This window comes from Nansenia antarctica (genome assembly GCF_963989245.1).
Source record: "Nansenia antarctica genome assembly, chromosome: 8".
Taxonomy (NCBI): domain Eukaryota; kingdom Metazoa; phylum Chordata; class Actinopteri; order Argentiniformes; family Microstomatidae; genus Nansenia; species Nansenia antarctica.
In genome coordinates this window covers 1,002,677-1,027,616 of record NC_137678.1, presented here as the reverse complement: position 1 = coordinate 1,027,616, position 24,940 = coordinate 1,002,677, and the positions used below count along the sequence as shown (strand labels likewise).

Genomic DNA, 24,940 nt, shown 5'->3' with positions numbered 1-24,940 from the left:
CTCCAGTGTGTAGTAATGGAGCATCGCCTGAACTCACAGGCTTCACACTGAAGTCATTCTAGGTGAAAGGATGATCATGTTCTAGGTTCCATGTATTAACTAGAGATGGTTGTATGATTAAAACAGAAACATCAGACCCGGGGAGTTTAGCAGCTGGAACATGTGAGAGTTGTGAGGTTTCACTTCAACTAGAGATCTGCTAAATCACAAACATCGTACAAAGGATGATCAAGAACGTTTCTGGACGGCTTGAAGTGCCATTAAGAATGCAGGGTGATATTCTCTATATTTACCAGAGTCGAGGGTCATGTTCTCTATATTTACCAGAGTCGAGGGTCATATTCTCTTTATTTACCAGAGTCGAGGGTGATATTCTCTATATTTACCAGAGTGCAGGGTGATATTCTCTATATTTACCAGAGTGGAGGGTGATATTCTCTATATTTACCAGAGTGCAGGGTGATATTCTCTATATTTACGAGAGTCGAGGGTGATATTCTCTATATTTACCAGAGTGCAGGGTGATATTCTCTATATTTACCAGAGTGGAGGGTGATATTCTCTATATTTACCAGAGTGCAGGGTGATATTCTCTATATTTACCAGAGTGGAGGGTGATATTCTCTATATTTACCAGAGTGCAGGGTGATATTCTCTATATTTACCAGAGTGGAGGGTGATATTCTCTATATTTACCAGAGTCTTGGGTGATATTCTCTATATTTACCAGAGTGGAGGGTGATATTCTCTATATTTACCAGAGTGGAGGGTGATATTCTCTATATTTACCAGAGTGCAGGGTGATATTCTCTATATTTACCAGAGTGGAGGGTGATATTCTCTATATTTACCAGAGTGGAGGGTGATATTCTCTATATTTACCAGAGTGGAGGGTGATATTCTCTATATTTACCAGAGTGGAGGGTGATATTCTCTATATTTACCAGAGTGGAGGGTGATATTCTCTATATTTACCAGAGTGCAGGGTGATATTCTCTATATTTACCAGAGTGGAGGGTGATATTCTCTATATTTACCAGAGTCTTGGGTGATATTCTCTATATTTACCAGAGTGGAGGGTGATATTCTCTATATTTACCAGAGTGCAGGGTGATATTCTCTATATTTACCAGAGTGGAGGGTGATATTCTCTATATTTACCAGAGTGGAGGGTGATATTCTCTATATTTACCAGAGTGGAGGGTGATATTCTCTATATTTACCAGAGTGGAGGGTGATATTCTCTATATTTACCAGAGTGGAGGGTGATATTCTCTATATTTACCAGAGTGGAGGGTGATATTCTCTATATTTACCAGAGTGCAGGGTGATATTCTCTATATTTACCAGAGTGGAGGGTGATATTCTCTATATTTACCAGAGTCTTGGGTGATATTCTCTATATTTACCAGAGTGGAGGGTGATATTCTCTATATTTACCAGAGTGCAGGGTGATATTCTCTATATTTACCAGAGTGGAGGGTGATATTCTCTATATTTACCAGAGTGGAGGGTGATATTCTCTATATTTACCAGAGTGGAGGGTGATATTCTCTATATTTACCAGAGTGGAGGGTGATATTCTCTATATTTACCAGAGTGGAGGGTGATATTCTCTATATTTACCAGAGTGGAGGGTGATATTCTCTATATTTACCAGAGTGCAGGGTGATATTCTCTATATTTACCAGAGTGGAGGGTGATATTCTCTATATTTACCAGAGTGCAGGGTGATATTCTCTATATTTACCAGAGTGGAGGGTGATATTCTCTATATTTACCAGAGTGGAGGGTGATATTCTCTATATTTACCAGAGTGGAGGGTGATATTCTCTATATTTACCAGAGTGGAGGGTGATATTCTCTATATTTACCAGAGTGGAGGGTGATATTCTCTATATTTACCAGAGTGGAGGGTGATATTCTCTATATTTACCAGAGTGCAGGGTGATATTCTCTATATTTACCAGAGTCTTGGGTGAGGATTATCTTCTATGAACTGGGAGGCGTCGCTGATCCCCACCTTCTCGATCAGGGAGCGGCTGTCCCGGAGGGAGCGGATCTCAAAGTTAATGAGGTAATCCTTGTTAGGCCTCTCGGGATCCTGGAGGGAGTTAACACGGAGTTAACAGACTAACAGGATAGTAACACAGAGAGTTAACAGACTAATAGACTAACAGACTAACAGGATAATAACACAGAAGACAGACTGAAGTGTCTGAAGTTGAAAAGGACAGGGCAGTGCCTTTGCTGTTGTTTTCTGTTGCCTGTTGTTTTAAAGTTGTATAAAGCTGTTACTGTCTCCATTGTATACAGGGTTGTCTGTCTTTCTTGTGGTCAAAGTAGCAGTATTACTCAATGTTAGGCTTATATGAGGAAAGGAGGGTGACCTTCATGATTTCATCCAGCAGGACAGATTTGATTTCCAAGTCCTCAAAGTTACAAATGTATCCAGACGACCGGATGGGTTCCTGATTCCAGAGAAAGAAAACATTGGTTGTGTAAATACAGAACTGAGCACTTTACTATGGGATCAATGTGTAGTCTCTGGGCACTATGCAATGTGCTTCCCTCACATAAACCATAAACCAGAACAAGCAGTGGAGGAACAATATGAATAGTTGTGTGGTAGTGTTATAGTTTTATTATAGAAGATGTTATAATAGAAGATCAACCGTACAGCTATCAGTCCAGTTGCTTCACACTTTGGTCATTAACTACTTTACTGTCGACAGTGTTAGGCACATTTATCCACCTTTCAGATTGAGCATTTCTGTTGTCCTGGGGCAGGTCGTTTTATTTTATTGTATTTAACCTTTATTTATACAGGTAAAAACACATTGAGCCCCAAGGGCTCATTTTCAAATGTGACCTGTTTAAGGTTAACAACCTTAAACACACCCAGACCCTTCAGAGTACGCTGATTGGGCAGGCTGGATTAAAAGGCCACTAGGCTAGTATTGAACATCACTGGAGCTAAAACCAACCAAGGGACATTGTACTGTATTCTGTCTTGTAGCCTTTAATTGCGATCCACCCAGTTATTATAAACCATATGGACAGTGGAACAGTTATTATAGCCATATGGACAGTGGAACAGTTATTATAGCCATATGGACAGTGGAACAGTTATTATAGCCATATGGACAGTGGAATTCTCCTTCTCTCTCTCTCTCTCTCACTGGTCCCTCACCTCGGGGTCAAGGTTCCTGAAGACATACATTCTGGTCTTTTCCATCATTGAGAACAGGTCAGGGTTGTCATTGGCCCACTGCATGTCCCAGACGTCCTTGCGCTCAAACTTTGACAGGTCGGCCGTGGTGGGCCGGGTCCCAGAGCTGTCTGTAGAGGACGGGCGCACCTCCAGGTCCATGAAGGTCAGAACCCCAGAGATGTCGATGACGGCCAGACGGCTGAGGAACAAGTATGACAGAGGGTTAACCACCTCACTGGTCATGACCTAAAACCCAATTTGCGTAAAATCTACGGCGTAGCCTACGCCATAGCCTGCGTAGGCCCCGAGCCTACGCCGTAGGCTCACGCGCACCTCTCCAAAAATAACTACGCGGCAGTGCCTACGCAACCGTAAGCACTGTGATTGGTCCGCTTGGTAGTACATGATTCCGACATGATTCTGACTCTCTCGTAGGCCTAAATGCGGAAGCCATGACAGAAATGTCATACCTTATCCATACCTTATCCATACCTATCGTACCTACCTGGAGTTGCAGTTGAGGGAGAGCTGGTAAGCTCGGTAGTTGAGGGAGTATTTCTGCACCAGACTGATGTTAGGGAGGCTGTATCTGTTGATGCTGCCAGACTCACGGCCCTGTACACACACACACACACACACACACACACACACACACACACACACACACAGACACACACACACACAGACAATTACATGCACAGATTTGAACTTTTGACAGAACGATTCGGTAAGAAATACTGAAAAGAATACATACCACAATCAATGTCTTTTCTGTTGCTGTAATGCAACAGATAGGGTCTCGTGTTGCCTAAAATATAACAATAGCAAAACATATAGAAATGAGTATAAACATATAGAAATTATATAAACATAGAAATGGGTATAAACATATAGAAATGAGTAAACATATAGAAATGGGTATAAACATATAGAAATTAGTATAAACATATATAAATTAGTATAAACATATAGAAATGAGTATAAACATATAGAAATGAGTATAAACATATAGAAATGAGTAAACATATATAAATTAGTAAACATATAGAAATGGGTATAAACATATAGAAATTAGTAAACATATAGAAATGGGTATAAACATATAGAAATTAGTAAACATATAGAAATGAGTATAAACATATAGAAATTAGTAAACATATAGAAATGGGTATAAACATATAGAAATTAGTAAACATATAGAAATGGGTATAAACATATAGAAATGGGTCATCAGTTTGCCATTTGCACTCAACTGGTAGTTTTTGCATATACTGTAGTTTCACTTTATCACTGGAGTTCATCACTCAGAGTGAACAGAGAGGCTGAACACTGAACACTGTGTTAGAAGAGGCATGGTGTTCTTCTATAAATGTACTCACAGTAAAAGCCTTGGCAAAGTCCAGAGCACCCTCAGTGGTCCCAGATGGAGTATCATCAATATGATAGACCCTAGGGTGTGTGTGTGTGGGGGGGGGGGGGGGGGGGGGAGAGAGAGAGAGAGATACTATCTTTAGAGCTGACCTCTTGGCACACAGACGAGGACAGTACAGGGACCAGCCCTATATGGGGGTCAGTGTAGGACGACACTGATACCAGCTCACCTTTCTCTGTCTACATGCCTGCCCTGTCTACCTGCCTCAACAGTGACACCAGCTCACCTCTCTCTGCCCTCCTTCCTGGTCTTGGACAGCTGGTTGATCTCCAGGGCCGTCAGCTTCTTGGCTACCCGGTACTGCCAGCAGTAGAAGGCTTCCTTGGAGGCGGCGATCACATGCGTTTTTGTCATGGTTACAAACAGCGGATCTGTCAAGGTCAAGCCCACAGCACAAGCCAAAGATAAAAGTCAGACGTTAGTAAGGAGGAAAGCTGATGCAGTGAAGTATGGCTTGAGTCCCAAAAAATATAATATGACATTCCATGACAAGTTCGGATCACCACAATTTCACAACACAATTGCATTGCATTGACTGTAATATATGGAAGCTTAATATAGCCCAGAGAAAATAATAATGTGTTGTTGTTTTTGTAGAGGGGGTAGCAGAAGTCCAAAATAATGTTGAAATGTCATAAAGTTGAGAATAAAGTTGAAATTTCGAAAAACTAAGTTGTATTATGTCAAGAATAAATTCACAATTATTGTTTTGAATCTTAATTATGAGAAGTATTCTTCGGTAATTCACTGTAGCCCATTTGCGATTGCTGAGCTTTTGTTCCTCTTTTTAATTATGTCCTAAATTGTTGATTTTGTCAAACCTCAGGTTATGGCCATGTTCTAGATTTGTTTGGCTGTTTCTGAGTTTTGCTGAATAATGGCTTCCTTGACTTTAATTGACACCTCATGTTGACAGACTCCACAGGCAAACCCAAAGCCTAGCATCCATACTAGACATTGACAGCTCTCTTATATCTGCAGAACACATAGTAAGTCCCATTACTTTTGGTGCCCTGAAATAGCGGCACTACGTATAAAAACGTGTCATTTTGAAATGGTGAAACCATGTACCCAAACATCAGATAAACTAAGAATCTTTTTCATCTTGTAGTACCATTACTGACACAGGGGGCTGTATGTTGTATTCCCAAGACACAACAGGCCTACCATATGACACAACAGGCCTCCCCTATGACACAACAGGCCTCCCCTATGACACAACAGGCCTCCCCTATGACACAACAGGCCTCCCCTATGACACAACAGGCCTCCCCTATGACACAACAGGCCTCCCCTATGACACAACAGGCCTACCCTATGACACAACAGGCCTCCCCTATGACACAACAGGCCTCCCCTATGACACAACAGGCCTCCCCTATGACACAACAGGCCTACCCTATGACACAACAGGCCTCCCCTATGACACAACAGGCCTCCCCTATGACACAACAGGCCTCACCTATGACACAACAGGCCTCCCCTATGACACAACAGGCCTCCCCTATGACACAACAGGCCTCCCCTATGACACAACAGGCCTACCCTATGACACAACAGGCCTCCCCTATGACACAACAGGCCTCCCCTATGACACAACAGGCCTCCCCTATGACACAACAGGCCTACCCTATGACACAACAGGCCTCCCCTATGACACAACAGGCCTCCCCTATGACACAACAGGCCTCCCCTATGACACAACAGGCCTCCCCTATGACACAACAGGCCTCCCCTATGACACAACAGGCCTCCCCTATGACACAACAGGCCTACCCTATGACACAACAGGCCTCCCCTATGACACAACAGGCCTCCCCTATGACACAACAGGCCTCCCCTATGACACAACAGGCCTCCCCTATGACACAACAGGCCTCCCCTATGACACAACAGGCCTACCCTATGACACAACAGGCCTCCCCTATGACACAACAGGCCTCCCCTATGACACAACAGGCCTCCCCTATGACACAACAGGCCTCCCCTATGACACAACAGGCCTACCCTATGACACAACAGGCCTCCCCTATGACACAACAGGCCTCCCCTATGACACAACAAGCCTCCCCTATGACACAACAAGCCTCCCCTATGACACAACAGGCCTCCCCTATGACACAACAGGCCTCCCCTATGACACAACAGGCCTCCCCTATGACACAACAGGCCTCCCCTATGACACAACAGGCCTCCCCTATGACACAACAGGCCTCCCCTATGACACAACAGGCCTCCCCTATGACACAACAGGCCTACCCTATGACACAACAAGCCTACCCCCAAGTTTGCTCTTGTTTGGCTCTATTACACTTAGGTCATGTTCTCACATGAAAGTCTGAATCGAGACCCGGAGCAAGTGGATGAGTTTGCAACATTGTTGCATAAATTATTTCTCTGATTTGCGTTCTCACAGCCCTTCATGTAAACGAAGTAACATACGCAATCGAAGCAACAGACGTGGTAGTTGATTGGTCAGAAAAATTGAGAATTGCCTGTTCATCCCGCTCTTATCCAGATCAACACGCCTGCGCTGTTGTTTTCTTATGGACTGCCTCGAGCAGCGTTCTCACCAAAAGCGAAGCAAAGCAAAGTGATGGATGCGTCGTTTCTAACCGGAGCGAAACCACCCTTTTCAAGTGGAGCATCCGTTGGTTCTTTGCTCCGGGAGCGACTTCGAATGTGCGTTCTCACCGCTGCAAACGACGCAGAGCAAAGCGAATTTTATCCTAAACTCCGTGAAGCAAATGTTCTAGTGAGAACATACCCTTAGTTAGTAGTAGTAGGTAGTAGTGTGATTAATCACTTGGGTAGTAGTATGATTAAACACATGAAATACACCATTTGTATACTTTTTCACATTTTATATTCACTTTATGAAAGTACTACTGTTACAGGAGCAAAATGTCCATGACATCTGGAAGTAATTGGGAGATGCAAAATGGTCATTTCAGCCTCTAATGGCTGGCCCTGGCAGAAGCCTCTAATGGCTGGCCCTGGCAGAAGCCTCTAATGGCTGGCCCTGGCAGAAGGCCCTGGCAGAAGGCCCTGGCAGAAGGGCTTAAGGAGATGCGTTATCTGGTCCAACAGGGTCTATTCAGGCTATACAGGAAAAGTCACCACAAAGAGGAAGTTAACATCTTTCTGTCTTTATTGATTCAACATGCTGGGTCTCATACAAACTCATTCAGATCCATTCATTTGATGTTCCTGTGCCTGTGGTCTTGGGTAAATATTTCGCCAGCAGCACAGACCTGGCACACCATTTAGAAACGGAATTTGGCAGAATGTCTGGGAGACATAAATATGCCCACTGCTCTGTGTCTCTGTGCCATGAGCCCGTGAACGCTGGCAGCATGAGCCCTACCAACAGCCGGCATTTGAAGCCCAGTAAGGCAGACAGAGACTGGCCCAGTAAGGCAGACAGAGACTGGCCGTGCTTTTATGTGACGGGGAGCGACTGTGGCTCAGTCTAATGGTCGGCAGGGTCAGCAGCTCGCAGCGGTTCGAATCCCGGTTGACTGTGTGTTGTAGTGTCTTTGAGTGAGGCACTGAACCCCTAACTGCTCCAGGGTCCTTCTATGGCTCTGCCCCCTGACCTCTGACCCCTGGCCTAGAGCATAAATACATCTCGTTGTTCTCTGTGCAATGACAAAGCTTGAATCTTCTTCTTCTTCTAAAAGGACAGTTATACTCAAACAAGTGTGGCCAGGATGGATTTATGTTTAAAACAATATTTTTGACAGGCTGAAAAGCAGTATTAAACGCTTTTATTGAAATTGATTTGGTAGAACGCGGTAGTACGCCTGTTCTGTTTGCATCTAGATGGGAGTTTGTAGCTTTAACGGACGTGTTAAATGTAACACTTAATTCCAGTGCTGTCCAAGAGATTGTAAATAAGATTTTCTGACATTAAATACCTGTTCACGTGAGCTTCCACGTCGTGACAGCATATGTACATAAAGTAGAAGTCGACTTTTGACACGGCCCTGGAGCGACAGTGGTGCGCGCGATTAGATGAACCAGGTTAACCAGACTAGATTAACCAGGTTAACCAGACTAGATTAACCAGGTTAACCAGACTAGATTAACCAGGTTAACCAGACTAGATTAACCAGGTTAACCAGATTAGATGAACCAGGTTAACCAGATTAGATTAACCAGGTTAACCAGACTAGATTAACCAGGTTAACCAGACTAGATTAACCAGGTTAACCAGACTAGATTAACCAGGTTAACCAGACTAGATTAACCAGGTTAACCAGATTAGATTAACCAGGTTAACCAGACTAGATTAACCAGGTTAACCAGACTAGATTAACCAGGTTAACCAGATTAGATTAACCAGGTTAACCAGACTAGATTAACCAGGTTAACCAGACTAGATTAACCAGGTTAACCAGACTAGATTAACCAGGTTAACCAGACTAGATTAACCAGGTTAACCAGACTAGATTAACCAGGTTAACCAGACTAGATTAACCAGATTAGATTAACAAATTTAACAAGACTAGATTAACCAGGTTAACCAGACTAGATTAACCAGGTTAACCAGACTAGATTAACCAGGTTAACCAGACTAGATTAACCAGGTTAACCAGACTAGATTAACCAGGTTAACCAGACTAGATTAACCAGGTTAACCAGACTAGATTAACCAGGTTAACCAGATTAGATTAACCAGGTTAACCAGACTAGATTAACCAGGTTAACCAGACTAGATTAACCAGATTAGATTAACAAATTTAACAAGACTAGATTAACCAGGTTAACCAGACTAGATTAACCAGGTTAACCAGACTAGATTAACCAGGTTAACCAGACTAGATTAACCAGGTTAACCAGACTAGATTAACCAGATTAGATTAACAAATTTAACAAGACTAGATTAACCAGGTTAACCAGACTAGATTAACCAGGTTAACCAGACTAGATTAACCAGGTTAACCAGACTAGATTAACCAGGTTAACCAGACTAGATTAACCAGATTAGATTAACACGTTTAACAAGACTAGATTAACCAGGTTAACCAGACTAGATTAACCATTGAGTTTGGTTTGTTAACATAGTTGCCCAGTACAGAATTGACTGACTCCAGCCAAACAGACTCCACGTCTAGAGACATTGAGCAGGGGCTCAAGTTAAACGTTCAAATAAAAAAAAATAAGGCCAAATAAACAACATCATTCTATATGAGGAATATTTAACACATTCAAAATGGCATAGTTCCATTCATTATCATCTACTATGAATGATGTTTAATCTCACTCACCAATGTCAATGTACTTTGAGTCCAGTGGCGTCCCAATAGAGTTACAGAGGACCAGCACATACTGCAACACAACAACGTACTCAACTTAACCACAACAACATTGGGTTCATTTCATTCATATACCAGAGGTTACCATTACCATGTGTTCAGCCACAGATTTGTTCTCCCCCGTCAAAGTACAAAAAGATTTGGACAGTCCTTTATTCCAGCTGCACTCCGACTCTACAACCAGGCCCTGCAGGGTGGGGGAGACCTGGAGCTGAGAGGCCGTTAAGACTGCTACTTGGACTATACATGCACTTGAGCACTTTACTTGCACTGTTTTATTTATTTATTTATTGAATGTTTTCTGCCTGCCCTAACTAAGCTGTTTGACAACAAAATTTCCCCATTGGGGAATATAAAGGTTTATTGGGGACAATAAAGGTTTTCATCATCATCATCATCATTATTACAGGTGATCAACTGAAATTCAACAAACAGTGAACCCTGCAGATGTTGTGACGTTACCATGGCGTTCCCAGACTCCAGCTCTGCATCCTCCTGTGTGGCCAGACATGAGGAAACAAGGAAAGAACTTTCATTACAGCAAAATAACAACCTTAATCTGCAAAAAGATTAGGTGAGACTGATCCAGCAATGGTGCTGTTGTTCAACATGTTTGTAACAACTGTCATACAGTACGTTATTTCATTTGATGCTCTATTATAACATCGGTATTTAAGAGGTAGCGTATTTTTACCAACATCCTCTATCGGAATATGCTACCCTGAAATTTTAAATAAAGATGTTATAATAGAGTATCAAAATATGCTCCCCATATTCTTACAGTATACATGGAGTGAGTAGTGGTGTAATGTAAAATGATGTGTGTGTGTGTGTACTGTACCTGTGTGTGTGTGTGTAGTGTACCTGTGGGTGTGTGTGTGTAGTGTACCTGTGGGTGTGTGTGTGTGTGTGTAGTGTACCTGTGGGTGTGTGTGTGTGTGTGTGTAGTGTACCTGTGGGTGTGTGTGGTCTGTCTTGGTGGCCAGGATGCAGAAGTCTCCTGAGGTGGTGATGGACAGGAGGCTCTTGACGTACTTGACAAATGTCTCATTGTTCTTTGTGTCCCAGAACACGACACAGTGGTCCTGCCGGTCGGGCTTGGTGTAGGAGTACACCACCGTGCTGGAGCAGTAGCCCCACTGGGAACAGAGAAGGTGATTCATGACCACTCTTCCTTTCACTTCAGATGGTTTGTCTAGGGAAACGCTTTATGTCCACTACTTCATCGTCCTCAGTGTGAACTCAAAGGGGTTTTGACCTTTGACCTGTCCCTAAACATTCCTCTCCATTCTCAGAGCACGGTTTCAACATCACCCATCTGCAGCCGTCTCGAACACTCACATCCGTGTTCCTGTAAAGAGCCGCCCCCGCCACCCCCCCGCCACATGCTGTTCTCTTGGTCACTGTCTGGCAAACAGTCCCGGAGACCCCAGACTCAGACCAACAGGGTCTGGGACAGCTTCTACCCACAGGCCATAAGACTGCTCAAATGACTCAAAGTCAACCCGCCACTGTCTTTAATATGACAGAAGACAGTTTTCGACATAATATTTATCTACTGCCCACTGATAACTTTATCTCCCTTTTTACGGTCATAAGACATAAAGAATGCAAGAATAAGCACAGCAAATGCTGGTGCATTATGACTAAGCCTATAGACAAGCTGATGCTTACCTTATAATCTGGCCTTATGTTGGCAAAGTAAATGTAGGAGTCCACTGCCAGTCCGATCCGTAGTCCTCCTCCCTCCCAGGCCACCGCTGTCATCTGTTTCCCAGGCACCTTCAGGGTCCGCTGGTGCTGTTAAACAAAGAGAAACAATTAAGTAAGTAAGTACAATGTATTGATACAGCACCTTTCCCAGACCAAGGGTCACAAAGTGCTTTACATAACAAGGAAGAAACACAAATAAAACATAATACAAGAGCGAAAGCCACAGCAGGTTAAAACAGGCAAAACAAGTGAAAATAAAAACAAGTAACAGACAACAGGTGTACAACAACATCAACAGGACACAGAAAGACAGGCCCTAGGGGCTAGCCAAAAGCCTGTCTATACAAGACAGTCTTTAGCTGTTTTTTTAAAAACCTTGACCGATCCAGCTGATCTAAGATCCAAGGGCAGAGCATTCCAGAGCCTGGGAGCCACGGGTTGGAATGCTCCATCACCCTGGGTCTTCAGTCTGGCACGGGGGACAACCAACAAACCCTGGTCAGAGGACCTGAGAGACCTAATTAACAATGTATTCATTCACCTACATTTTACTAGGCAAGTTGCTTGAGAACTAATCTTAGGTTATTTCCTGTGAGAATTGTGTTGATAATCTTAAAGGACCACACCACGGATCAAATGCCAGCAGACAGAGACGACCTTCTGGGCTCCTGTGCTGAGTGAGTCACCTGCTGCTGTCCTGCTGCTGCAGCTACATGTCTGTCTGCCAACTGTCGGCTATGTAGCTATCACAGCACAAAACTGGCTGATTGGCTACTAGCTATTAAAAGCAGCTAGTAGCTAAAAGTTGTTCATAGAGTTCATAGATCATGTTTCACGTGTTGCTGATTTCTATCGTCGAGTCAAATACCCAAATACATATTGACCATGTTTAGTTTATCTGTAATCTTGGTGTTAGGCTATATTAAACAGGGTTCTCCCCAGAATCTTTGAGCAAGGTAGCACTGGAATGCATTATCAAAACCGCCTTGCATTTGTTCATGTCAAAATGCTTTAAGAATACCACTAAAACACTGAATTAACTGAGGAACATAGTAACACTTTCGCTTTTAAATGAGGTCTGAAATGTTAACATAGTTAAAGTCCACAATGTTGCACAGCGCCCGCTAACATTCTCTGAAGAGAAATCCTGTTAATGGACAGACTTCAACCCTGTTAGTGGACAGACTTCTCACCTCTCCGAACGGGGTGTAGAACTTCACCACGTTGACCTCCTTCTCCACGGTGGTGGCTCTGAGGGACCCAGCCACGGCCAGCACACTGCCACACTGGTTCCACTGGATGCTGGCCACGTTCATGAGCGTGTCTATGAAGACTGGGTCTGAAGAGGGAAGAGGGCATAAGAGAAAGACTGGGTCTGAAGAGGACATGAGAGAAAGACTGGGTCTGGAGACGTGAGAGAAAGACTGGGTCTGGAGACATGAGAGAAAGACTGGGTCTGGAGAGGACATGAGAGAAAGACTGGGTCTGGAGAGGACATGAGAGAAAGACTGGGTCTGGAGAGGGCTAGCTGGTGAACTGCTCTGTCTACGTTGGAAAGCTAACGTGACTTTATCCACTGCTGGGTAACAGTTGAGGCAGGCACACTTACCAGTGCCGTATCATATTTGGAGAAAGTGCACAGCGGTTTACGATGCTATAAAATATAAAACATGGTGGCGCAGATCGAAGCATCAACATCTTTGAGTGTCATTATTTCAACTTAAGATATGAAAAAAAGCACCAAAAAAAAAAGCATTGATTTAGTGATTTCCATTTCAGTCAGACGTTAAAGACGTGACTCATTGACTCACTCTCATCTCCCTCGCGACGCAGGACCTGGCACCTTCCGTTATCAAAGCAGATGGCCAAGCAGGGGCAGCCTGGCTCCACGTAGCCCTGGGCCCCCGCGTACCAGTGGATCCCTGCAATGCTGACGGCCCCGGTCACATTGTGCAGACAGCCCAGGGTCATCTTCATCTACAACATAACAACAGTCTCAACGTCTGCAGGGCAGGAGGTCTCTTATACACACTGCACAATTGACTAAATGCTAAAGAAGAAAAACTAAACATGCAAAAACCAATTGGAACATTGGTATGGTATGGAATTACTGCACAGTGTACTATCCATCTCACAATGGCTTGAAATATTAACCTTCTGGGAAGGAGATTTGTAGGCTTGCTTCAAATGGCTATAAGTATTTCCATGGTAGTGGAACAAGTTGGTAAGGTAGTTATGAGGTAGTTAACCCAGGCAGTTAAAGCAGGTAGATATTTGCAAGAAAAAGCTCACGGCTAAATAAATCTGTGATAATTTGTTAAACCGTAACTGGTTATAGCTTAAAAACTATGAATGTTATCAAAGAGCTCCATCAAATTAAAGATATGTGGTAGTTGGTAGTAGAAAAAGTTTAAAGATGGTTTGGACAACAGACAGATTGCTGGGTAGTTGAAAGAAAGTGAGAGTCTGTTCGTGGATACCAGTGCTGTATCATATTTGGAGAATGTGCACAGCGGTTTACGATGCTATAAAATATAAAACAAGGTGGCGCAGATCGAAGCATCAACATCTTTGAGTGTCATTATTTCATAGTCAACTTAAGATAGTTTGGTTAGGTGGTTGGTTGGTTGGATGGATGGAGAAGGTTAGATCAATAGATACTGTAGATAGATAGATAGTGGTTTCAGAGGGGTAGAGCTGGTAGTTTAAAGTTAAAAAAGTGTAAAAGAAAACTCAAATAAAGTTCTTTAAGTGTAGTCAGTCAACATATTTTACAATGTTCCCCTTCAGAGAGAAATTAATAGGATTTCAGGCAAATTCGATTACTCTAAAAATATAAATGGTATGAAAAAGCTGTTCCTCTGAAACCACTCAGGGTTGAAACTGCCTACAGTTATAATTAAATTCATTGTGTGTCCCTAGACGCTTAAACGTTTTCCTCCAGTCAGTACTGAGGCGAGTAGTGAGTAAATAGAACACCTCATTCATGATGACCGCTGATATTTGTGGTTGTGATGTCCAGATCAGGACTGGCCCCTCTGGCAATAAAACACTTTGAGTGCATATGCTTTGGGGATGTCCAAAAACCCAGGAGTTTTGGCTAGCCATCCATGGTTATCTGGAAAAAATTGTCGGCCTTGACATTCCGTTCACCCCCAGTCTTTTTATTTTGGGTGACCCCACAGCATTAAGTGAGGTGACTCCACCACTCGCCAATTGGATCCAGACAGCGTTAATGCTAGGACGGAAACTATTAGTTAAAGAGTGGAAGGCCTCAACAGCACCAGCACCGTCTCTGTGGCACATTTCTCTTGGGCAGCTGGCAGCCCTACAACAATTATCATATAGGCTGCTAGATAAGGTGGAGGAATACCGCTTGAAATGGGGGCAGTATCACTCATATATTGAGAAATAATGGCAACTCCAGCTCATGTAAATAGCAATATTTTTATTTATTTTTATTTATTTTATTTAATTATAAGTAGCAATATCCCAAATGTAAAAAGTAAAAATAAACTGCTATAAGTATGATTGTTAGACAATGCTGTAGAGTTACATTGCTGTACATCACCTTTATGTTTTGTTGTGTCTATTTTTTGTCTTTTTAATTTATTGTTTAATGTCAACTGTTACGTGTAATGGATGTTTGTTCATTGTCTGTTAATTGAAAATAATAAAAAACTATTAATCATAAAAAAAATAAAACACTTTGAGTGGGGAACATGGTTGTGTGCTCAAAGTCTGTCCCTAGTGGCTCCAACATGTGCTACAGCCAGAGAAAGGAGACTTAAGTAAAGCACAGCCGTGAATGGTGCATTAACCAAAGATAACAAGTATTAGATTGGCTAATGAAGGTAGACAATGTGATGCTTAATTTGCACAGCAGCACCATCTGCTGGGGGGGCTAGATCCCACTGACCCTGAATGACAAAGCAGCTCTGGTCTATGTGCATCTCAAATACCTGGGAGGATGCCAGCATCTCATACAGCCTGCTGTTGACTATGTTGTAGGCTTATGATAAAAAAAATAAGCAATTACATTTTTGTCAACAACTGCATCTAAGTGGGCAACTATCTGCCACTCCATCCCCTCTCCTCTTCTCCCATCCCCTCTCCTCTCCTCTTCTCCAATCCATTTCCAAAGACCTCCTTCCTTTCCTTACCACAGTAGTCAACTCCTCCTTATCCACAGGATCTGTCCCGGCTGCCTTTAAGACAGCCAGAGTCAAGCCTCTTCTGTCCACAAGTACAGACCGGTATCCCTTCTCTCCTTCCTATAGAAAACCCTTGAACGCGCTGCATCCAACCAACTATCTCACCATCTCCTTCAGAACAACCTCCTTGACCCTCAACAGTCCAGCTTTAAGGCTGGGCACTCTACTGAAACTGCTCTCCTTGGTGTTACGGAGGCCCTCCACTCTGCTCAAGCTTCCTATGTACCATCAGCTTGTTTGGAGGTTTATCTAGCTTGGTGAACCGGCTGCGTGTGTGTGGTTTCCAGGGCTGGGTAGCGTAAGTCAGTCAATATAAACATTCAGGAGGAGAATATTAGATTGAACTGAAAAACAGGTTTGTATTGTAGGATTTAGAACACCGGGTTTTGTCATGTTTTTATATTCACTTGATGTTCTTATTCCTGTTGTAAAGCACTTTGAGCTGCATTTCTTGTATGAAAGGTGCTATATAAATAAAGCTTTACTTACTTACTTACTTCGTATTGATGAGCTGATGATCTTTCATTGTGTGTGTGTGTGTGTGTGTGTGTGTGTGTATGTATATGTGACTGTCAGTCACAAGTTTATATTCTACGGATGTTGTTCAGTGCTGTATGCGCGTTCCCGATTCCATGTGTACTCTTGTGTACTTCATATTCGATGAGCTGATTATCTCTCGTGTACTTCATATTCGATGAGCTGATGATCTTTCTGTGTGTGTGTGTGTGTGTGTGTGTGTGTCATGCACGTTCTGCATGTTCCGCTGCAGCTGTAGGATATCTTGGTATTTGAGCCCCTTCTATATAAAATCTCCTGCTCGGCTTTAATGACTTAACCGTTATTTGTATTTTTTTAAATGTTGCCACCCAAAATTTCTTTAGTCTCTCTCTCTCTCTCAACTCTCTCTCAACTATCAAAGAAAGACAGGCATGTCTGCTATTGTACCCTTATATATGACCGTAAAACCTCATTTAATTCTCTCAGAGAGAGAAAGAGATGACATCCATTTCACCACTCAGTGACACAGCACCTGCGGTCTCCATACAGTAGTGTACACACACCACTATGGTTCTGACCACCAGCACTAGGAGGCTACGCAACTAAACACACAACAAGGTAGAGAGAGGCAGAGAGAGACTGCTGTTGACAGAGGGAGAGAGGCAGAGACTGCTGTTGACAGAGGGAGAGAGAGACTGCTGTTGACAGAGGGAGAGAGAGACTGCTGTTGACAGAGGGAGAGAGAGACTGCTGTTGACAGAGGGAGAGAGGGAGAGAGAGACTGCTGTTGACAGAGGATGAGAGAGACTGCTGTTGACAGAGGGAGAGAGGGAGAGAGAGACTGCTGGTGACAGAGGGAGAGAGGGAGAGAGAGACTGCTGTTGACAGAGGGAGAGAGAGACTGCTGTTGACAGAGGGAGAGAGAGACTGCTGTTGACAGAGGGAGAGAGGGAGAGAGAGACTGCTGTTGACAGAGGATGAGAGAGACTGCTGTTGACAGAGGGAGAGAGGGAGAGAGAGACTGCTGGTGACAGAGGGAGAGAGGGAGAGAGAGACTGCTGTTGACAGAGGGAGAGAGAGACTGCTGTTGACAGAGGGAGAGAGAGACTGCTGTTGACAGAGGGAGAGAGGGAGAGAGAGACTGCTGTTGACAGAGGGAGAGAGAGACTGCTGTTGACAGAGGGAGAGAGGGAGACTGCTGTTGACAGAGGGAGAGAGGGAGAGAGAGACTGCTGCTGACAGAGGGAGAGAGGGAGAGAGAGACTGCTGTTGACAGAGGGAGAGAGGGAGAGACTGCTGTTGACAGAGGGAGAGAGGGAGAGAGAGACTGCTGTTGACAGAGGGAGAGAGGCAGAGAGAGACTGCTGTTGACAGAGGGAGAGAGAGAGAGAGACTGCTGTTGACAGAGGGAGAGAGGGAGAGAGACTGCTGTTGACAGAGGGAGAGAGAGACTGCTGTTGACAGAGGGAGAGAGGCAGAGACTGCTGTTGACAGAGGCAGAGAGAGACTGCTGTTGACAGAGGGAGAGAGAGACTGCTGTTGACAGAGGCAGAGAGAGACTGCTGTTGACAGAGGGAGAGAGGCAGAGACTGCTGTTGACAGAGGCAGAGAGAGACTGCTGTTGACAGAGGGAGAGAGAGACTGCTGTTGACAGAGGATGAGAGAGACTGCTGTTGACAGAGGGAGAGAGGCAGAGACTGCTGTTGACAGAGGGAGAGAGAGACTGCTGTTGACAGAGGGAGAGAGAGACTGCTGTTGACAGAGGGAGAGAGAGACTGCTGTTGACAGAGGGAGAGAGAGACTGCTGTTGACAGAGGGAGAGAGAGACTGCTGTTGACAGAGGGAGAGAGAGACTGCTGTTGACAGAGGGAGAGAGGCAGAGACTGCTGTTGACAGAGGGAGAGAGAGACTGCAGTTGACAGAGGGAGAGAGAGAGAGACTGCTGTTGACAGAGGGAGAGAGAGACTGCTGTTGACAGAGGGAGAGAGAGACTGCTGTTGACAGAGGGAGAGAGAGACTGCTGTTGACAGAGGGAGAGAGAGAGACTGCTGTTGACAGAGGGAGAGAGGCAGAGACTGCTGTTGACAGAGGGAGAGAGGCAGAGTGACTTCCACCTTTCTACTGTAGGTAAACTGGGCTGTGGCTTAAACGCTTTTTAACAAATCATCATCATCATAATAATAATAATAATGGTCTGGCTTCCAGTCGAGAACCGGTTCCAAATTGTTCAATGCATCAGAATCTTACGCCTCTAAGGTACTGGCGAGGGAGACTACAGCAGAGACACCGCAAACGCCATGGAGTGTGGGATCAGTGGTCCCGGAGCACTGCATTATTATTATTATTATTATTAGTAGTAGTAGTCCCGTGTCCCGTGTCAGGGACTGGTGAATAAAGGGGCAGTGCCCAGACCCAAACCTCCGTGTCGACCTCCTCTGTGTCTGAATCTGCTACACCCTGGGATACCATTCTCAGGCCAAACCATCAATATTTTAAGCTCTAAATATTAAATAAAGCTGCTCATATCCAGAAACTCTCTCTGGTTGAAGCAAAGGTATTGGAGACAATGTCTCTGGAAACAAACTGGCTACTAATTGCAGTGGCAACATTCAAAGGACATTATCATGCACTTACGTTGAAATTCCCTAGATTGTCATAGATGTGGATTTCCCCGTTGGCCATTCCAAACAGGAGGATCTTGCTGTCTGGTGACCAGGCTACATAGGCAAGCTGAATGCCCTTCAGCTCTTTCCCCCAGATCCGATTACCTACCAAAATACAAAACCAACAACGACATCAACCATGCCTCTTTTCTTCCTGATAGTTTTCTTCTTACCAATTGTGTCACAATTTGATGTAAACAGACACCTCTCGGAAATGAGAAAGACGTGAAATTCGTCTTGAAAGTTTTTTTTCGTTTGTTTCGTTTTTTTAGCTAACATTCAACTCGAAGATGTGAAGTACCCACTCGTTATTTTTCCGAACAGTTTTACGTTCATTAAATAAGTGTAATCTATAACACAATGACTTCGTTTCTTGTTGTTTGATGGGGATTCATTATCTTTGATGGGGATTTTCTGTGCTTAGTGATTTCAGGTGTAGCAACTTTCAAATACTCATGTCGTCTTCAATTTGTTTCCGATTTCAATGTATGATGCATCATTTGAAAGCTTACAATCTGTAGTTTAAGCACATGTAAAAAACAGAAAAATGATTTTGCCTACAGGTAGCCCTTTTCATTGGCAGTTGTCACAATTATGTAATTAATGGGTGTAAGTAGTAAGTCCATAACTAACATTAAACCTGTCATCCATAACTGGTGAAACAGTCATTAGCCGGCCCACCTCTTATGTTTATTATTATTAAATTATTATTTTGCACGTTAGTGAAAGTAACTAGAGAGACTGTTAAGCAATGTCAAAATAATAATAATAATAGTGTATTATTAGGCCATCAAAACTAAACTCAGATCATCTTGGATTCATTGGAGCAACTGTTTAAAAAGAAGAGCAGCCTCACCGTCCACAGACCCAACGATGACGGCTCCGTCCTCGTACACGATACAGATCTTCTGTCCGTCTGCGTTCCAGCTCATACTCCTCACTACCGACTTGTTCCTGTTGTTGATCATCTCCTCATACCACGAGCCTTTAGACAAAACAAGACAACAATCAATTCATGTCTCTCAATGCAGACATGTGCAGCACTACTTGTCTAAAAAGTTTATTCATGGCAGTTATTAACTGATGTGACTAGTAGGAGAGACGTTGACAAACTAAACTAGAGTGACGGAATTGATCTTGGGGATCCTGAGGCTTGTTTCACCAACCTACCAGACATTTTCTCTGACAAACCACAGAACTTTAAAGATACCTTTGTAGAGCATCCACACAATAATAAGTCCATTCTGGTCACTTGTGGTTAGCTTCTGGTACTGTTCATTCCAAGTCACAACCTGCACTGCACCTGTAATCAGGAACAAAGACAGAGCATTTACACCTGCACTGCACCTGTAATCAGGAACAAAAACAGAGCATTTACAGACTATTGTTCTTTCTGTACCTTTCCCTCTCTTTTTCTTCATGTCAATCTCAGATTTGTATTTGTAATGAACAATAATGCACCTAACCCTAACCTCTTAGCAGACATCAACCTCTTAGCAGACATCAAAATCAGTATCGACAATGTATGTGCTCGTAACATTTATAGACCAACAATGCACCAGCACTTTGGGGTAAAAAGAACGACGCATCTGTCATTCGAAAACACCCCTACTTACCACTGTGTCCTTCAAGGGTCTGGTTCATTGACAGATTGCTGGGTGCTGCAAGTCCCTTGAGTTTAGCATCGTCTGTTGAAAGTTATAAATGGAAAGAAAAACAGGATAATTTAACATGAAAATGGAACAAACATTTTAATTGAATGTACTAGTCATGTAGGCTACATGAACATGTGACAATATGGTCCTGCCTTGGGTTACTACAATGGACTGTATCATGTAATGTAGTATATGCCACATACAGTAGGTGAGAGTTTAAAAGGCTCATACTGACTACATGGTTGCAACAGTGGGCTAGCTCAATGCTGCAGCAGAAAGCCACAACAAGGAGATGGCTGTTTGAAATTCTATATTCTATATTTAGCTAAATTTAGCTGATTAGAAAGCAGATCAGCTCATGAATTAGGCTACATGAAGATGAAGAGTGGACATTTTTCAGGGTATATACAGGAATCTTGAGGTTAATTTCAATACCTTTCTAAGACTTTTTAAAGACCGTGTCAATATTTTTCCAGACCTCACCGCCACTTCGAGCTGTAACCGTTTACATCAGTGACACCTTTAACTTAACAGGTTTAGTTTGCAATAGACTAGACCACTATCATACAACACAATTTCCGGTTCATCTTTGTTTTTTAATAAAACTAATACATTCACGAACTTTTACTAAAAGTTTTTAGGACTCAAACTCTTTGGACAGAGTCTAATTCAGAAAAATACCTACAAAATTCAAGACCTCATAAAATCGTGATAAGACTTTTTAATACTTATTAAGGGTCTTGATTTTCCCAAAATTGATTTATCAACTTTTAATACTTTTCAAGACACCGCGGACACCCTGTTTTTAAAATATCAAGTTATCTGAGCTGGGACCAACTGGTCTTTTTCAAATCTCATTATCTACTCTGGTGTTTTAGTCTAGAGTATTTTCTCTAGCTAAGCTCTCATATGGGCAGCAAGGAGAAGCAGGGGAAATGTTTTAGCGGTATTCTGACATACAGTATATGGACAAGCGCAAGTCGCCTATGGATTCTAGAATGAAGTTATGGATCTATAGGAACCAACTAAGGAGACTCGTTTCCCCTGTAGCTACCTCCACCCCACCCCAAACGGTACTGTGATTGCTGCCCATTAATGACGCCTATTGAGTTGTTAACAGTGTTAACCAGGGTGTAAGGGGAGACCATGAGCTGTGAAGGACAATGACAATGAGAGGGAATGGTTTGTGATCAGGGGTGTAGTGCTATTATTATTATTATTATTATTATTATTATTATTATTATTATTATTATTATTATCAGTATAACGGTGTGAACAATGTATATGTTACGGACCGGTACATGTGGGAATACGGTACATGTGGGAAAAATAGGGTTATGGTTAGGTGCTACGTCGACTTGGTACATGCTGGCATGTCTAGGCACCTAACCCTAACCCTATTTTTCCCACATGTACCGTATTCCTACATGTACTATAACATATATACCCCCCAGCCCTACCCAGAGCCATCTATACCCCCCAGCCCTACCCAGAGCCATCTATACCCCCCAACCCTACCCAGAGCCATCTATACAGCGCACCTTGCTGGTTGCTAAGCGCCTTTGGAATGTTGAAATCCTGGACCAGGATAGTTCTCTCACCCTGGCTCTGCTGTCTAACCTGTGTCACACCCACCAGTGACTCCATGTTTATAAGGAGTCCCATTTCACTGCCTCTGGAGCCTCAGGGCCAAAACTCAGAGGCTAACCAACAGCTACTTCCCCCAGGTGATCATGCTCATGAACAAGCCTACTGTAGACAACTGACTATCATCAAGCACACCTCGTGTATACAGACTACCTAAACCTTAAGCTCACAGTCACTTTACTACTTGAACTATCTATTTTATTACTAGTTGTAGTGCTAATTGTATCCTTCTTATTCGTCACTTTTTTTATCTTGAATTACGCCTATTGCCTGTTAATTGTCTGGATACTGCTAATTGTATCCTGTCTTTTTGTCACTTATGTCCTGCACTATTGTCACTTTTTTATCTTGAATTATGCCATATTGTCTTGTGCTGCAATGTCAGGAACTGAAGGCTGAATTGTACTTCCTTACACTCATGTAATGTGAGGTAACAATAAAGGTGAAACTCTGATCGACACGGCGTATACTGAGATGACAGGTGCCATCAGGAGCCAAGCTCAATTACAGTAGTCGTTTCACAAATGTAGAATCTGAATCACATTGCCTTAACACTTTGCATAACTGCATAAATAACCTGTGAGGTGACCAGTGACTTGAAAACCCTCACCTGTTTTCGTCTCCAGCTTCAGTACTTTCAGAAGACCCTCTTCACCTCCGCAGGCGATGAAGCCTTGATCCTTGTTCCAGGAGACGCACTTCAGACGCACGTTGTTGGGAATGGCAATCTGGGACAGAGAGAGAGAGAGAGGGCTGTGCATGGTCACAACTGACTGAATGGCAATCTGGGACAGAGAGAGGGCTGTGCATGGTCACAACTGACTGAATGGCAATCTGGGACAGAGAGAGAGAGGGCTGTGCATGGTCACGACTGACTGGATGGTAATCTGGGACAGAGAGAGAGAGGGCTGTGCATGGTCACAACTGACTGAATGGCAATCTGGGACAGAGAGAGGGCTGTGCATGGTCACAACTGACTGAATGGCAATCTGGGACAGAGAGAGAGAGGGCTGTGCATGGTCACAACTGACTGAATGGCAATCTGGGACAGAGAGAGAGGGGGCTGTGCATGGTCACAACTGACTGAATGGCAATCTGGGACAGAGAGAGAGAGGGCTGTGCATGATCACAACTGACTGGATGGCAATCTGGGACAGAGAGAGAGAGGGCTGTGCATGGTCACAACTGACTGAATGGCAATCTGGGACAGAGAGAGAGAGAGGGCTGTGCATGGTCACAACTGACTGAATGGCAATCTGGGACAGAGAGAGAGAGGGCTGTGCATGGTCACAACTGACTGGATGGCAATCTGGGACAGAGAGAGAGAGGGCTGTGCATGGTCACAACTGACTGGATGGCAATCTGGGACAGAGAGAGAGAGGGCTGTGCATGGTCACAACTGACTGAATGGCAATCTGGGACAGAGAGAGAGAGAGGGCTGTGCATGGTCACAACTTTTTACTTATTGAGCCTGCACTGTTTTATCTATCTATTTATCTATTGAATGTTTTCTGTCTGCCCTAACTAAGCTGTTTGACAACAAAATTTCCCCATTGGGGACAATAAAGGTTTTCATCATCATCAACTGACTGGATGAAGGCATCTCAATGACTTTACAACTGGATACTTTGCTCAGGACAATTTATTATGGATATTTAATTGTCGGCTATATGCGTCGGCAGAAATCACTGCACTATGTTGAACGTTTAACATAAAAGGCATCAAAAGCTCTTTGTGTGGTCAGTGTGTGCTGGCGGTGGAGGCATGGGGATGAGGAGGATATTGGGGGAGAAAATAATCAGCGACAGTCAGTGTGAAGCTGTGCAGAGTAGCAAGTCATTTCAGCTATACGAACAGATGTTTGGTACATGTCAGAAAGAGTACGTCTTACCTTTTTACTGAGATAAATAAACATGGTTTCTGCCCAGTAACGTCAACTCAACGCACGTCCGTAGGAGTCGAAGCGCTTAAAGCTAGCTGGGTAGCTAGCTGGGGTAGCTGTAGTAGCTGCTTTATGGAAACACTTCTCTGGAGTAGCAGTAGATTACCAGCGGACTATCTATGTACAGTTAATGAGAACACGCACAAACATGTTTTGCATCTGACAATTTAGTTTTCCTCCTGCAAAAAGTATAGCTACATTATTAGCTGGTTAGGACGTCTTGCAACGCTTTCCGTGGTAACCCAGGGTAACCATGAACCGGAAGACGAGTCACACAATGCTTCCCCTCTCTCTTCTGGTAGTTGTAGTCTTCTGTAAGCTCTGCGCACGAGTGTAGTTTTGAACGTCCGGTTTCCTCAAAGTCATGTCATCTTTATTTAATTATAAAGCATTTAAAACAACTTGCGCTGACCAAAGTGCCGTACATGGATTAGGATCACAATAAAAGGCAATGAAATAATAATAATAATAATAATAATAATAATACTACTAATAATAATAATCACTTTTTATTTGAAAAGCGAACACTTTTCCTGCAAACACTGCAGCTCAAAGTGCTCCAATCATTATATAATCATAATTTAATGATTTAGTCATTTAAAGGCAATATTAAAAAGATGGGTTTTTAGTCTTGACTTGAA

At 43.3% G+C, this 24,940-nt stretch overlaps 1 protein-coding gene across 1 annotated transcript in view; it reads right to left on the bottom strand.

Moving 5' to 3' along the window:
- Nucleotides 1–24,272, bottom strand: part of wdr35 (WD repeat domain 35) — a gene marked incomplete at both ends in the record, with an annotated part of 42,474 nt that extends 18,202 nt beyond the window's left edge. Inside the window, 19 exons of the mRNA XM_080537725.1 lie at nt 1,968–2,104; nt 2,391–2,471; nt 3,194–3,413; nt 3,720–3,829; nt 3,969–4,022; nt 4,594–4,663; nt 4,873–5,017; nt 9,920–9,980; nt 10,430–10,462; nt 10,921–11,106; nt 11,642–11,767; nt 12,874–13,019; nt 13,492–13,657; nt 19,027–19,160; nt 19,912–20,040; nt 20,266–20,358; nt 20,672–20,743; nt 22,968–23,085; nt 24,249–24,272. Of these exons, the coding sequence (XP_080393851.1) occupies nt 1,968–2,104; nt 2,391–2,471; nt 3,194–3,413; nt 3,720–3,829; nt 3,969–4,022; nt 4,594–4,663; nt 4,873–5,017; nt 9,920–9,980; nt 10,430–10,462; nt 10,921–11,106; nt 11,642–11,767; nt 12,874–13,019; nt 13,492–13,657; nt 19,027–19,160; nt 19,912–20,040; nt 20,266–20,358; nt 20,672–20,743; nt 22,968–23,085; nt 24,249–24,272 (2,105 nt within the window). The remainder of the gene's footprint in view (nt 1–1,967; nt 2,105–2,390; nt 2,472–3,193; nt 3,414–3,719; nt 3,830–3,968; nt 4,023–4,593; nt 4,664–4,872; nt 5,018–9,919; nt 9,981–10,429; nt 10,463–10,920; nt 11,107–11,641; nt 11,768–12,873; nt 13,020–13,491; nt 13,658–19,026; nt 19,161–19,911; nt 20,041–20,265; nt 20,359–20,671; nt 20,744–22,967; nt 23,086–24,248) is intronic.
- Between the last annotated feature and the right edge of the window lie 668 nt (nt 24,273–24,940).